Source organism: Maniola jurtina, chromosome 15, assembly GCF_905333055.1.
Source record: "Maniola jurtina chromosome 15, ilManJurt1.1, whole genome shotgun sequence".
Classification (NCBI taxonomy): domain Eukaryota; kingdom Metazoa; phylum Arthropoda; class Insecta; order Lepidoptera; family Nymphalidae; genus Maniola; species Maniola jurtina.
In genome coordinates, this window is record NC_060043.1 from 6,983,611 (window position 1) to 6,999,599 (window position 15,989).

The window sequence follows — 15,989 nt, forward strand, 5'->3', positions numbered from 1 at the left end:
TACACTATTATACCTATATACACTACAAATACTACTGCCAAATTTGAATTTGTGGGTGGGTGTATGTTGTAGTGGTTTTCAATATTGTTATCTTGCTGGTCTTAGTTTCAAAGTTACATGGGATCAAGGATTTACATAACTACAAATCCATAAACCTTTGTAACTCTAAAATTTTTGCAGAAATCTGAAAACCCACATACACAGCATATTAGTTTCTAGATCGTGTCTGTAGAATTTCATTGAGTTTGATTGATTGGTTAATATTCAAATGAGAACTTTATCTGTACGCAGAGAAGCGTTGGGGAAACTTTTCTTAATAAACAAGAAAGTTAATAGTCAAATGAGAACCATTTCATTGAGTTTAATTGGTTAGTATTCAAATGAGAACTCCATTTGTACGGAGAGCGTTGGGGAAACTTCTCTTAAGAAACGTGACACAGCCGTTACGTTAATCTGTCAAATTGGCAAGGAAGTGTCAAATTACGACGTTCTGCCATCCATATAAAATGACAGATTTATCTTATACCGATGTCTTGCACTCTGGTGGTGTTGAAAAGCGGCAGGAATTTTCCGAAAGTTATCTAACCAGTGTAGTTTCCAAAGCAGTTTCTTTTTTAGTTTCCCCGGCAATAGGTAGTCGTGTTTGATTGATCTTTTTCTCTCAATTGATGCCCTTCCGCGTCGAATAATTGCCTACATCCTTCCAGTCGTGTTAATTAAGCTAAAGTGAGTCAATAATGGCAGCGTTACGGAGCACTTTAGTTAAGTTGAATTTTAGGAACTGGTTACTTTAATGCACCCGGCTTATGAATGCGTTTGCAGAAAAAGTATATTTTACTAATCTTACTATTTTTAGGTACTTTTTAGGGTTCCGTGCCTTAAAAGGAACTGTTAATGATCTGATCTGATCATAGACAACATAATATTTCCCTACTCAGTGGAACTAATCATTTCGCATGGTTTGTAAATAATAGGTTATTTAAATTTTTTTGGTAGGATTAGTCGGGTTTTTAAATTTTTTACTTGTTATTCAAATAATGTTTGACAATTTAAACATCGCTTTACTTTCTTATTTAACGTAAACGGTATGTAACTTAAGTACGTGGGTAAATAACTAAACTTATCTTAAAAGCGGAAGATTCTTAATTGGGACCAAACTTCAAATAACAACATTAACTTTGCAATCCATACAAACAATATTAAATAATTATTACTATGCTATTTACTTAACTTATCTTATGTAAATAAACAGTTATATTATTTACATAAACTACACATTGCATAATAGAATAAGATGCTCCTTTGTAAACAGGCTACTACTACTATTGGCTTTACATATTGATAGAACGCGTGTATTCCGTGATTTTTAAGGCGCAAGGCATATCGGCTGAGGCGAGGCGCGGCGCCTTTCTTGATAACAACTCGAATTAACCTTTATAATATTATACTTTCGCATAACCGCGCCGCACGCATCCCAGGTGGTTTTAGGGTTCCGTACACAAAGGGTAAAACGGAGCTCTATTAATGTCACTCTGCTGTTTGTCTGTCTGTCTGTCCGTCCGCGTGTCACAGGTCTCTTGCTCGTAGACTGTATGAGTAACAAAGCGGAAATTTTGGTACTTGGTGTAGAACGTTGGCCCAAACATTGAATTAGAAATACAATTAAATATTTTCTAGGAGCTCCCATACATGAAAAAGGAGCCGAAAAAAAAATTTTTTTCTTACTCTAGCACTGGGGTATCATTGTTTACGTAGAGTAGAGTACGAATATATTTTTTATTTATCTTTAAAAAAAATATTTATAAAATAATAGTTTGTAAGCTGTGACCAAAACAAACGAATATTTCTTGGGTTTTGTTTTCACGGTTTATTGGGATGATCTAGCTCGGAAAAGAAATATTTCATACTCCCAAAATATGATGTTCATACTTACGTACGGAACCCTAAAAGAGCGAAGCCCGACTCGCACTTGACAGTTTCAGTACACACTAATTTTGACGACGGATAAAGAAGCTTCTGTTTCTCACAATTTTGTCCATCATGATGGTTTGAAGGAGACGGTACCGGTCATGCCTGAGAACATATCCCAGATACTGATCTATTGTTAATATTGTATTTGTGTATTGCCTCAGGAGTACCGGTCAGCTCCGGAACACGCTGAGTCGGGCGCGCGAGCTGTGCGAGCGATGGCGCAGCGGAGGGAACGCGCCCGCGCCGCCAGCGCCGCCGCCCGAGGACGAGGGCGGAGGGCGGCTCGCGCGCTGGTTCAGCGTGCGCCGCGGCTCCACGCACCAGTACGACATGACTGACAGGCACGATACTGACAAGATGCCCAAACTGCCTGAGGTTGGTATCAATCAATTAATCAGCCTGTTTGTCTCCACGGCTTACATACGCCTTCCCAAGGGCACCAATAGTCCCAAGGCTGGACTAAAATAAATCTTTCATAATAAAAATAAATAATTGGATCTATCCAAAACGACAAAACCTTCATGCCAAGGTTGAGCTCCAAGAAAGATATCAGGTAGATTTACAGAATATAATTTTTATTTGCAATAACGACAAGTGACAACTCAAACAAGTAGTTACTCTATTTTATCCCCAACTATAGGGTTTATTCAAAACTAGATGATGCCCGTCACTTCGTCCGCGTGGATTTAAGTTTATCAAAAGCCCCGTGGGAACTCTTTGATTTTCCAGGATTAAAGTTGCCTATATCAACCAGGACGCGAGGTACCTCTGTAACTACCTCTTTACCTACCTCTGTAACTACCTCTGTACATACATATTTGTTAATACGGGCCTTTAAAAATCCCGTAGGAACTATGTATTTTATTTCCGGGATAAGAAATAGCCTACCTAGGTCCTTCCCCAAGATGTACGAGTAAGCTAACTCTATACCAAATCTCACCAAAATCGGTTAAACTGTTGGGCCGCGAAAAGCTAGCAGCCAGACAGACAAACAGACAGACAGACATACTTTCGCATTTATATACTAGTAGGTATGGATGTTAAGTTTCATAGTGTACTCGATATTTTAATAGAACCCGTAAAGCACCAGCTGTATTGCAATGAACATTTTGTATGCAAATCCGGTTTGGGCCCGGTATTCGGACAGCGGCACGAGATCGCAACAGGATACTAGCCGTGTATGCGAGTTGCATTCTTCGAATAGATTAACTTTGCGATCTCTCATAACTGCTATTATATTAACAAAGAGAATACTCAAAAATCAAAAAACTTAAACACAACTCAAAATCATTTATTCAAAGTAGGTAGGTAGGTACACCATTTGATAGTCAGAATTGTTAGATTTGTAAAATTGTGGTGATAATTAATTACGTAAATTTAAAACTAAACCTACGAGGGTTCTAAAGTCCAGATTTGAGAAGAGTCCACAACAAACTCGCAGCTAGAATACCCGAAATTCGGTCTATCACAAACAATAACAATGTTTAATGGAGCTTTTCCGCCATCGACTAATTAAATCAGAAATGAGGTGATCCGTAGAAGAACCAGAATAACAGACTTAATTTCAGTGAAACTGAAATGGCAATGGGCAGAGCATAGTTCGAAAAACCTATAGAATTATAGATGTTGGGGTTCGAAGGTGCTAGAAGTAGAATAAGCGCAGCACCAGACATCAAACGCGTAGGGAGCAGCTGGATTCAAGTGTCGCAAGACCGTGCCGTGTTGAAGTCCCTACAAGGGACTTTTGCCCAGCTGTGGACGTCGGTTGACAATGATGTTGATGATGAAACAAATCACCAGCCCCTTTACTTACAGTTACAGTCGTAGTAGTAATAATTGTTATGATAGGTAATCGCCTTTCTAGGAACTAAAAATTACCATGAGTACATTAAAACTCACAACAATTTGGTATTCATCGTGGTTTCTTGTATATTTTCGGACCGTTGACACCGGAAATCCTAGTGGGTTCTGTGAATCGTGCGTAGAATTACCTTAGCCCGGTGTAACATAATAGCTGTCGTATTATGTAAAAAGGATCAACTAGAACAAACTTAATAAAAATAACTAGAAAAAGCTTTTTTTATAATGTAGCTACATAGCGTGATGCAAAGGGAAGCCTAACATCACTAAACTCACATCAATTTCAACATCATGCATCATTAATTTAAAGCAATCATCAATAAACCATACATCCGATTTGCTCTAGTTGAGCCAATTTGAGACCTGACATTGGAAGTTATAGTGTAATCACGTAGTTTATAAACGCTAGCTTCTAACTGACACCCAATAAACAGCATATTGGTCATTGACTTGCCCGTTGACAATAATTTCTGGAATTAACAGACGTCATTCATTGGCCAGCTCGCCATCTTTAATTCCAGCGGCTGCTAAAGGAACCGTACAATTAAATATACGATACATGATTCACAATTATATAGTGAATGATTCATGGCCAGCCGCTCGAGTGTCTCGCTGTGCAACAACAAACGGCAGTTATGATGTGGAATCCTCACCAACGTGTACATACTAGTTAGCCGTGCTAAATAAATAAAGTTAATTTAAACATGTGATATAATGACGTACGATCGCCGCAGCGCAGTGCGTTTCCATAGTGGACTGATGCTAACGATTGTAATTTTTTTGCTTCAGTATATTTTTAGTGTGACGGCATGACTAACGTGTTATTCGTAAATGTCAAAAGTGAATCTGAATTCTGTTTTCCGATAATCTGAGGATTATATTCGGCTTTCAGCCATGTTTTGTGTAAAGTTGTTAAGTGAGAGAGCTCTGTATTCTATGTCAACGTTCGATGTATACGTAAGTCACGTGGTGGTTGTACGGGCGCCACTGAAATGGACATACATAATATACAAGTACGCTGGAAGAGCTGGTCTGCATACAATTATTTTACGTACTGGGAATTAAAATTGACTCATTGTGTCAAATCGTTTTTGTCTCATCACTAACATTTAGTTGCGAGTACGCTCACATGACGTTCACTGCTCCTATCAGCGCCAAAATGGCGAACCAAAATCCAGTTGCTTAGAATCAGATCGGCAATCTCAAGTCCAGCGTACTCGTATTAATTTGTAGAGGTCAGTGACGGGCACGGTTTGGCTTTTGACGTTTACGTTCATAACACTGTATTTTACAAGAGTTAATACTCCAGATGAACCGGTTTCAGCTGTGTCGTGCATAGATATAAATAGTGGCGTGATCGAACAGCAATTTGTGGATATTATACGCATAATATTATTATGATGTATGTTGGTTGCACGATTCAACGCACCAGCGAAATTTCCTCACAACACGCTCACGTTTCTGAAATCGCATCATCTGGATACTGTCAAATGAAACTATACAAGTTGCGTACGAGTAAAACACAATTTACCGGTAAATGTTTCTTTTGGACGATACCACGGTTTGTATACGGTGAAGAATGAAGGCGTATTCTGTGCATCCAAATTATTTTCAAGGTTGAAAACGTTCATTTGTGTACCTATTTAATTTGGATTGTATTTTGTATAGTTGAAACAATGCTTTCAGTAAATAAATAATTGGACTGTTTTCATATTGTTAGGCCGTGTCCAGACATTTAGCGTAAGAGTTTCATCAAGCATAAATTGAACATTTATTTAAAAAAATAACATTTTATTTGCTGGCATGTGAGTACATTAAGATCTTAAATTCTAAATAAGTCTTAACACTACCATTACAAAGTGGTGTACAAATGTTAATTGACTTAACTCTAGATTAATTTATTATTAAATATAAGTACTTAAATGTTACAATACTAAAGTATTTTTCTTTAAAATAACAATATTTCAAACTTTACGTCAGAAATGTAGGCATATAATAATTTATGATCTAAGCTTCATATTTAGTTCTTTACTTATTTTTTGATAAGATCTTTTTTCATTAGATATGTACTCAAGTTTAGAACTTACTCTACATAACAAGGCAGAAACTCTACCTACTGTATCATACATAATGTACGAGTATCTATCTCTACTCAGTGGGTCAGACAGTCATGCAACTCCGACAGTTAGTTGAATGTCTCTGGACTATGTAAACAAAGCATACATTATACATACACAGTAGGTACTGATGTATTGCGTTTCTACGAGCATAGGCATAAGATAAAATCACTTATCAGTCTGGACGCGACCTAAGTGTTTAAACAGTGACTGTAGTGGCGAATTACGTGTTTGTTTTTCATTATTATTCGTACTAAATACCCCGTAAGGATAATACATTCGTACTTGCGTAATTTTAGCACTGGTTTTGTGACTCAGCAAATTAATTCGTTTCCTTAAATTAATTATATAGAAATAACTAGCAAGCCCAACCCCAAAAAGGAGACGTAGGTATGTTGAGATTTTCGCGCAAAAATACCGTCCAAATTTTCGACTCTTTCGGTGGATTTTCTAAAAAGTTCTTTTGATGTTCTCAAATCTTGTCCTAACAGTTACGAACACCACAAAATAATCTGTCAAATCGGTCGAGCCGTTTCCAAATCTCAAGTGATGAGTTTTCATACATCACCTAAGTAACATCTATCTAATGACTAATCTGTGTCTTTGAGATTAAACTTGGGTCTAAGTAGATAACTAAAGGTCCCATAAAATATGCATATTGTGTTATGTGTGGTTTCTACTGGACAGTTAGTATTCAAAATCTCTCATTTCTTTTGTCTCGTTATTAATTTCATATCAATGCACTTCCGCTCTTGGGTTCATTCATATGTAGAGGGTCACAATAGTTAAGCTTTTTTTTACCCCGTGCTAATGCTAATAGGGTGACCTTAAAAACTCCTGCTAACTTCATTCAACTTCGTAATATTACCAACATTATTACATTTGTAAGTGAAGTTAGCAAGTCATCCGCTTAACATTTGGACAACTACCTATGTACTTCACTCTAATTGAGCTGAAGTAATAATAAATAGTAAGCGCGGACTCAGTCGTCTAATTTTCTGTATTTCGTCAGGTATAAACTCATGGGTTCGTAATATGGTTTGGTTATGGCACAGGGTTATGGTCACAAAACTTAATCTTAGCATAAAATGAGTCATCTGTTAAGCTAACTATTTAACTTATCACACTAACACAACACACTAATATTAAAAAGTTGTGTATAGTTTGTGTGTACCTACACACAAACTATGTACTAATATGTACTAATAATATTATAAAGGCGAAAGTTTGTATGTGTGTGTGTGTGTGTGTGTGTGTATGTTTGTTACTCCTTCACGCAAAAACTACTGGACGGATTGGGCTGAAATTTAGAATGGAGATAGATTATACCCAGGATTAGCACATAGGCTACTTTTAATCCCGGAAAATCAAAGAGTTCCCACGGGAATTTTAAAAAACCTACATCCACGCGAACGAAGTTGCGGGTATCAGCTAGTGTACTAATGTATGTGTGTGAGTATGTTTGTTACTCCATCACGCAAAAACTACTATAAGGATTTTGCTGAAATTTGGAATGGAGGTAGATATCATCCTGGATTAGCACATAGGCTACTGTTTATCCCGGAAAATCAATGAGTTCCCACGGGATTTGTATTTTTTATTAATTTACAGACAATCAGATCACACACTCTTGTTTTGAAGGTACCCATATAAAAAGTGGGAGGGACAACTGATGCCGCAAAGGCGTTCCATATCCTAGAAGTTCGGATTAGAAACACATAAGATTCACGTTTTTGATCACATGATATGGTTTTCCTTTCTAGTTGGAGGAGGATATGTTTTCATGCGGCGGCGAGGTGCGCGGGGGTAGGGTCCCGGCGCCCTCGCTGGGCATCCCACCAGACTCCCTAACGCCGGTCCAGCTAAGGCGAAGACATGTAGTAGCTGCCATCATTCACAGTGAAAACTCCTATGTCGCTACGCTGCAGAGGCTTATTAACGTAAGTTATATTTTTTCTACCAATGATAAACAATGCTTTAACAGGGCTCTCTCCGTCACTTACTCCATACAATCGTAGTCCCAATTTCATTTGAATATTAAGCAACCAAAGTCCATGAAATTTTGCAGACATATTCTAGAAACTAATATCTGTGCCTGTGGTGTTTAGATTTTTCTAAAAATATATAGTTTTAAAATTACAGGGGCTCAAAGATTTGTATGTGAATTTTTAAGACCGCGTAACTTTGAAATCGAATATTTTAACGAAAATCTGGAAAACTACAGGCATAGATATTAGTTCCCGGAACGTTTCTACAAAACTCCATTGAGTATAATTGATTAGTATGCCAATGAGAGACGAACTACGTTTGTATGGAGCGAGTGACGGAGAGACCCCTCTTGACATTCGTATTTTAAAAAGTCACACAGAAGACACCATGCGCGTAACAGCACCGACTACATAGAGTATAGTAGTAGTAGTAGTAGTAGTAGTAGTAGAGTAGTGTAGAGTACTGGTGCGGTTTTTATTCACCTTTAGGTAAAACGCCAGTATATGTTCAAAATAATATGGAGACCAGTCTTTGTCCCTGAGACCATCATGATCATTTAAGGTCTACACTCAGCCCTGAGTGGACGTTGGCTCGGTTAAGTTCATCTTTAGGTATAGGTAGGTATAATTATAAACATTAGTACAACGTGAAAAGTCAACAGTATTGTATTCTGTTTCGTGTATATTCTGTATGAATTATAGAGAGGTGTTTAAGTATAAGTACATAGAAGCGTTTAAAGAAGATTGGCTATTATCTGTAGGGCTTACAGAACAAATTCTACTAAAGTTGTACGATATTATCATGATTAATGATGTACACGCAAGGCGACGCGCGTTGTAATTATATGCAACAAATCGGTTATGCTATGTTTCGCTTTACTATTCCCTTAATCCCCTTTGAAATTGCTTCTTTCTGTCGAATTATCATGGCAATTACATAGATAATATATTGGAAATATAAAACTTCGTTGACCGCTATCTAATAAAATCACAAGATTCTTAACACAGTTCCATAGCTAAAATCGTAATAGGTAGCCAAGCGCTAATTTGTCGCCAAAGCTACTAATGGCAAACAAATAAAAAAGCAAATATTACATTAATAACATATTAATGATACGAGTTAAAGTTGTTAAATTACTGTAATTATAACGAATAACACCATCCGATTCCCACGACCGTCCAAATCTCATAATCTCCACACAACTATCATACAGTGATTAGTATTTATAACCCGTTTTACTCCTTTCTACCGGTCGACACGACCTGTCGACTTGTCATGTCGCCTCACCTTTGACAATAGAGATAAGGAAAACACAAACACACCGCAAGTTAATGCATTGAATTCATTATTGTATGTACGTCTAGTGCAAGATGTGATTTGATTAGATAAGGGCATGAAAAAAATAGTGAAAATCGCGAGCGAAATCTCGTTCGGCATTCTGTACGTGCAGAAATGGCGCTTCCTTAGTTTTAATATTTCGATAAATAATAATTTGTAATAAATATCTTGCAAACAGAGAATTTCCGCGATAAGCTATTAGATTTATCCCTGGCCTAATTGTTAGGCACCTCGAGTTTCTTGTAGTTCAAAACGAGCTCGGCTGACACCGTCTTCTAGAAACGCCAATTATCGTAAAATTTTGTTCTTACGTCTCGAATCGTCCTTATTGAACTTTGCAACCCCATTATGAACTGATCAACAACTGACTGTTTCAATGAAGATCTTTTCAGCAAAATATGTTTTTGTCTACTTTTCTTGACTTTGACTATTTCAATAAAGAGCTTTTCAGCAAAAAAAAATGTCTACTTTTCTTGCACTTAGGATTTGGTCTCATTGGGCAAATATGTTGCGGCTCACTGTCGGCTAGATATATCAAGAATTTGCTAGCGCTTTGTGCCTATTTTTCTACTGTGGGATACAGACTACGGACACAACTTTTGCATCCAATTTGCAGCTCATTCAGGATCAGCTAGCCAACATTCGCCAACTTTTTGCCTGATGGGTCGGAAGCCTTATGCTAATCGTACTTTACAAGATGCTGCACACTCACTACCAGCACTATTGATTACGCATCATTTCATAAAGACAAGCAGGACTTACCTAGTTCATGAAAAATAAACTACAGATTGAAAAGTCGCAGCGCAGTTCGAATAAACATAGGAGAGCCTTAATAGCTAGATCAACGGTAAATTATAACAAATTGCAACCGTGAGAAAACCAACGAGTTACCATAACGAGAAGCACTTACGACGGATTCCTTTATGTTGAAGTAATTCGTGACGTTCTAGTTATAAGAATTAATTTTGCAACATCGCATAAGAGCTATAAAATTATGTTGTTGTAAAATAAGTTCTTTTTCTTCATAGAATGACTATGACCTTAATGTAACAGATTTGCATTATTGTACGGAGTTTTTTGTTGGCAATTTGTCAGAAATAATGATTTAAATTTTGCAGATTGACCTGACCGGGATGGTTAATATTTAATGCCCGAGTGAACCTTCGGTTTTAGCCACCTTCGGCTAAAACCAACCTTCGGCCTCGGTTGGGGCAAACTTTTGGCCGACGCTGAACGTTCTAGCAAGCGCTGAAATTGAAAGAGCTGCTTTTAAAATGAATATTGTAATTGACATTATTTTGAAATGATACCTACTCACTATTGAGGTTACGTACGTTAAAATAAACACTTAAACTTTTCTTAGTGTTATTTAAACCTTTGGTTTCGGCCGAAGTACACTGGACAGCAAATAAACCGGGCCACCCACTACCTTGGAAGTCTGATTCGATTTTCTCAAAAAGTATAAAACTTACAACTATCAAAATTATACCTGCAGAAAGTGCATTTCATAATGAATAAAATGAATGGAAATTCATTGCGATTAATCAATTAATTAAGTGTTTATTAAGGATTTTACAAGGAAGAGTCGTTTTCCAGCCATGTTAATCGTAAGTAATCATGAAATGAAAACAAAAATTAAAGCCAGAAACAAAGATAAAATTAAAAAAAAGTTTTTGGTCAGTATTCAGTATTCCCTCCCCTTGCTCGGATAACTGCCAGCATCCTTGTATTCATCCACCTCACGAGCCTGACAATGAAATCTCAAGGAATTGCATTTCGCTCCTCTTCAATTGCGATTCGCAGCTCTGGAAGCCTTGTTGGAGCCGATATTCGGGCTCGAACCCGACGTTTCAGCTCATCCTATAAGGGTTCTATCGGATTCAAGTCCGAGCTTCGAGCTGGCCAGTCCATTGTACGAATTCCCACGTCGCATACATACTGGGTCACCACATGAATAACGTGACGTCGTGCATTATTATGCATAAACTGGCATATTCTGCGCGATATATCCTGCGTAAGATACCACATGGTGTGCGAGGATTTCAGTAATGTACCAATGAGATCAATCCACGTGTGCGACCCCCTGGTTCGATGAAAACTAACGCTGTACATGCGGTTAACGAGATGCCGCCCCAGATCATTACAGATCCTTCTCCATTAGCAACAGTTTCCTTGATGCAACACTGAGAATAACGTTCTCCAGGGCAACGATATTGTCTCAGACGTCGATCATTTCAATGTAGACTCACCCTGGTCTCATCAGTGAAGAGTACATTACCCCACTGTCCTAACGTCCAGTCCCTATGCTCTCGAGTAAATTCAAGTCGTGCTTCACGGTGGGCTACCGTCAATGCTGGGCCTGTTGCAGCTCTCTTTGGAGTCAGGTTCCATTCAACAAGTATCCTTCTGATGGCGTCTGGGCTTATGACCACTTGGTGTTCGTCACGCAGACTTTATTGGACTTGAACTGCGTTGAGGCGGCGATTTCGCAGAACAGAAGTTGGATATCGGACGTCAGCATTCGTACAATGGACTGGTCAGCTCGAAGCCCGGACTTGAATCCGATAGAACACTTATGGGAAGAGCTGAAACGTCGGGTTCGAGCCCGGATACCTGCTCCAACAAGGCTTCCATAGCTGGGAATTGCAATTGAAGAGTAATGAAAGGCAATTCCTCGAGATTTCATCGTCAGGCTCGTGAGGTGGATGAATACGAGGATGCTGGCAGTTATCCGAGCAAGGGGAGGGAATACTGAATACTGACCAAAAACTTTTTTTTTAATTTTATCTTTGTTTCTGGCTTTAATTTTTGTTTTCATTTCATGATTACTTACGATTAACATGGCTGGAAAACGACTCTTCCTTGTAAAATCCTTAATAAACACTTAATTAATTGATTAATCGCAATTAATTTCCATTCATTTTAATCATCATGAAATGCACTTTCTGCAGGTACAATTTTGATAGTTGTAAGTTTTATACTTTTTGAGAAAATTGAATCAGACTTCCACGGTAGCGGGTGGCCCGGTTTATTTGCTGTCCAGTGTAGATAGGTTTGTAGTTGTATAGAATACACTTAGAAAATCGTATTGTATCGTACGAGTATGCCGTATAAAAACGTGAAGAATAATAGTAGTATTGTGAAATATAATTGATAGATAATTAATTATTACTTCATAGTATGAGAAAAACTTACTGCTGCTATAATCGGCAATACACGGCTATTGAAATGTTTATCAAAGTACGTAAACACTGGCTATTAACATAACAGGAATTACGTCACAAAGTAGTAAGGTAATAGCCGGTCAGCCTTCTGTACCTATCTATGAGCATTATTAACAATTCTTATGTATTTAATTGCGTCATTAAGTCGGTTCGATTGATTTTTTTTATTGTACCACTCAATCATTCCCTGATCTATTCATATTATGATATCATCCGTATTTTGCGTAGATGTATATTCAGTGCAGTACAGGCAATCGAAAAATATTTCCTCCCGATTAGAGACTTCGTTAAAAGTTGCGGGCTGCAACCAGCATTATAATGTTATATTTTGCAACTTGATTACAGACAAATGAAAATTCATAAGATGCCTTATAAGACCTGTCAATCACTTTGAATACATTTTGAATTACCATAACTGGAATTACATAAGCTCGTAGTGCATATGCATAATGCATTCTTTCATGTCTGTTGTCACTTACCTTCAAGCAAATTGGAGTTTACGTAAATAAGACAATATTCATTTTAACGAGGTTTTTAACCCCCGACCCAAAAAGAGGGGTGTTATAAGTTTGACGTGTGTATCTGTGTATCTGTGTTTCTGTGTATCTGTCTGTGGCATCGTAGCGCCTAAACGAATGAACCGATTTAAATTTACTTTTTTTTGTTTGAAAGGTGGCTTGATCGAGAGTGTTCTTAGCTATAATCCAAAAAAATTGGTTCAGTCGTTTAAAAGTTATCAGCTATTTTCTAGTTTTCTTGTAGAAAAGAAGGTTAGATAACCCTTAGGTTCATAATATTCAATGGTCAATTGACAAATGTCAAGCTGTCAAGATGGACGTTGCCTAGATATACATAATTATTTATTTGAAAATGATTTGTCGGGGGTGTTGAAAATTTTTAATTTACACTTGCATTTTTTAATCCCCGACCCAAAAAGAGGGGTGTTATATGTTTGACGTGTGTATCTGTGCATCTGCTTGTGGCATCGTAGCACCTAAACTAATGAACCGATTTTGATTTAGGTTTTTTTGTTTGAAAGGTGGCCTGATTGAGAGTGTTCTTAGCTATAATCCAAGAAAATCGGTTTAGCCGTTTGAACGTTATCAGCTCTTTTCTAGTTACATGTAACCTTCACTTGTAGGGGATGTTATAATTTTTTAATTTACACTTGTTGTTAGATAGCCACTGTTGAGCAGAGTTTTAGATTTTTTTGTAAAATAGTGTTCGGTCCAGAAGGTTGCTATCTTGTTCCATCGTACCTACTTGTTTTTTTTTCTTTGCTTCCGTATCTAGCATATCCTAAGTTAATATAGGTAAGTATTTAATTTAATTCTTGTTTCGAATATTCACGTTTAGGTTTTAAAATAAATAGGTACAGTAAGGGGCTTACAAGGAAAATTCTTAATGCGATAAGGCATTTTACCGTAAGAGCATTATATTACGGTCTCGGGTATGATGCATCGTATTATAATTAGGGTGAACGATCTTGCCTTTACCTTAAAATACTGTGAATCAGAATACCAATCAAGTGATTCTATACCTACGACATGCATACCAGCATAGCAGCATAGCTTTTTTGAGGACTGTTAATTTATTTAATATCCTATTAGACATAATATGTAAGACATTGGTGTTAGGTGTTCTGATTCTGAGCGCAAATAAAATTTAGAGTATTCGCATCTCTTTCGTACCAATGTAACTAGAAAAAGACAGACAAACCTTATTCAATTTAGAACTGTCAAACTTCGTGACTTTAGCTGCCAGTCGTGATTTAGTGTCTACTTTAATCGCAAGTTTGCAATTTTGAGGAAGGGTTAATTTAAAGAATTCTCTTGAATAAATACAATATTTTTGTTTTTCATCAAGATTCTAGCCGACCGTCTGATTTATCAAAGGTATGTTTTTCATCACTAAAAATACGTGTAGCATCAGCAGCAAAATTAGGTTGCATCGATCGAATAAAGGAAACGCTAATGAAAAATATTATACCTATTGCTACCGAAAGATAAAACTTAAGTCGACTTCAATTAACGCTGTGCTCAATTATAATAAAAAAAAATTATACGGTTATTATTTAAACGTTTTTATTTACGTATATTTTGTTATCAACAGTTAGACGATTAAACTTCATACTATAAATAAAAGGTAATTAAAATGAAAAAGTGGTTAAGAATTAGCTCTATCAATTTGCTTAAATGTTTTTTTTTCTAGACCTTGAAAGTTTCTCCTTAATTGCATGATTTAATTTGGATAAAAATAAAACGAAAACAGGTCGGTGTAACTTTTAAGACTACAACACACAAAACGCGACGTTCGTCGCGAGACTGCACGGTACCTATTACGTCACACTGAACGATTTGCATTACAAACTTGTATTGTACATACTTACTTATATTATAATAACACTGCTGTGCATATTATTTTTAGTAGCTATTTTGGATGCACAACACTCTACTTTAAACGCTAATTTCAAAGTCTTTCTACCCAAACGTTACTGCCAATCATACAATAAATCGCACAACCAATCGAACTGGCAATCGCAAAACCTATTGCACTGCCAATCGCACAGCTAATAGCACAAACAATTGCATCACCAATCACACAAATAATCGCACAACAAATAGTACTACCAATCGCAGAATCAATTGCACTGCCAATTGCACAACATATGCATATTCGGCGTTTCCGTACCTTAACGTGTACTTAGTAGTGTGAACTCCTCCATACAGTTCCTTTTACTGCAGCTTCTAGGGGCCGAGTTGGCCACGTTGGCGTCAAGCTGCCGCGCAGCCGCGAGTGTTGTTTGTTTGAAGCTTTACCCAAACATTGGGCGTGTTTGCACTTTGCCAATAGCCGGGTCAGCTGGAGGCTTGGTAGTTTCGCTTGACATTGATTGCGTAAAGCAAACATTTGATACGGCCTTGTAATTGCTGGATATTTGGCCGTAGCAAGATAAACGTGTAATTAATTCTTGTATCGACTCCGAGATCGCTAATTTAATGTTTATTTTGATTAGGTTTTAATTAATACACGGTACTGGATTTTGTAACTATAATCTTATCTTTATAAGGCATATATCGCAATGCTAAAAGTGATTTGTAACGTAAGATCTGTCCTATATCCTAATATAACGATGAAATATCACGATAGCAATAAAACAGACCGTTGTGTTATTGTGTAGCGAGTGTATTTCGCACAATGTTGTGATCGGCGTGGCGTTCACACTGGTAAACGTCCACAACTATGCGTTTTCCGCAGTGGCGCGCTCTGTGCACTAAGCTAGGGTAGGCATTATTTAGTTATGTTACACCTTTTCATTGACTGCCTTGATGAAAAATGAGCGTGAAGCTATCTCAATTTGGGTAAGCAGTGCTTTTATGCATCTATGAACTGCACGCCACTGGTTTTCCGGTTCAAAGTTGCTTTTCCAGGACTGCGGACCACAACATAACAGTAGTCACTTCAGCTTCGCATCTTATTAAGCTGCCGG

At 37.4% G+C, this 15,989-nt stretch overlaps 1 protein-coding gene across 6 annotated transcripts in view; it reads left to right on the forward strand.

Moving 5' to 3' along the window:
- The window catches only part of LOC123872306 (rho guanine nucleotide exchange factor 10), a 62,618-nt gene that overhangs the window by 31,084 nt on the left and 15,545 nt on the right, over positions 1–15,989 (forward strand). For 4 of the 6 annotated variants that reach the window (XM_045916511.1, XM_045916512.1, XM_045916513.1 and 1 more), the window contains 2 exons: positions 2,133–2,346; positions 7,712–7,888. In XM_045916511.1, coding sequence (XP_045772467.1) covers positions 2,133–2,346; positions 7,712–7,888 — 391 coding nt within the window. The other 2 variants (XM_045916516.1, XM_045916515.1) reach the window with 2 other exon arrangements.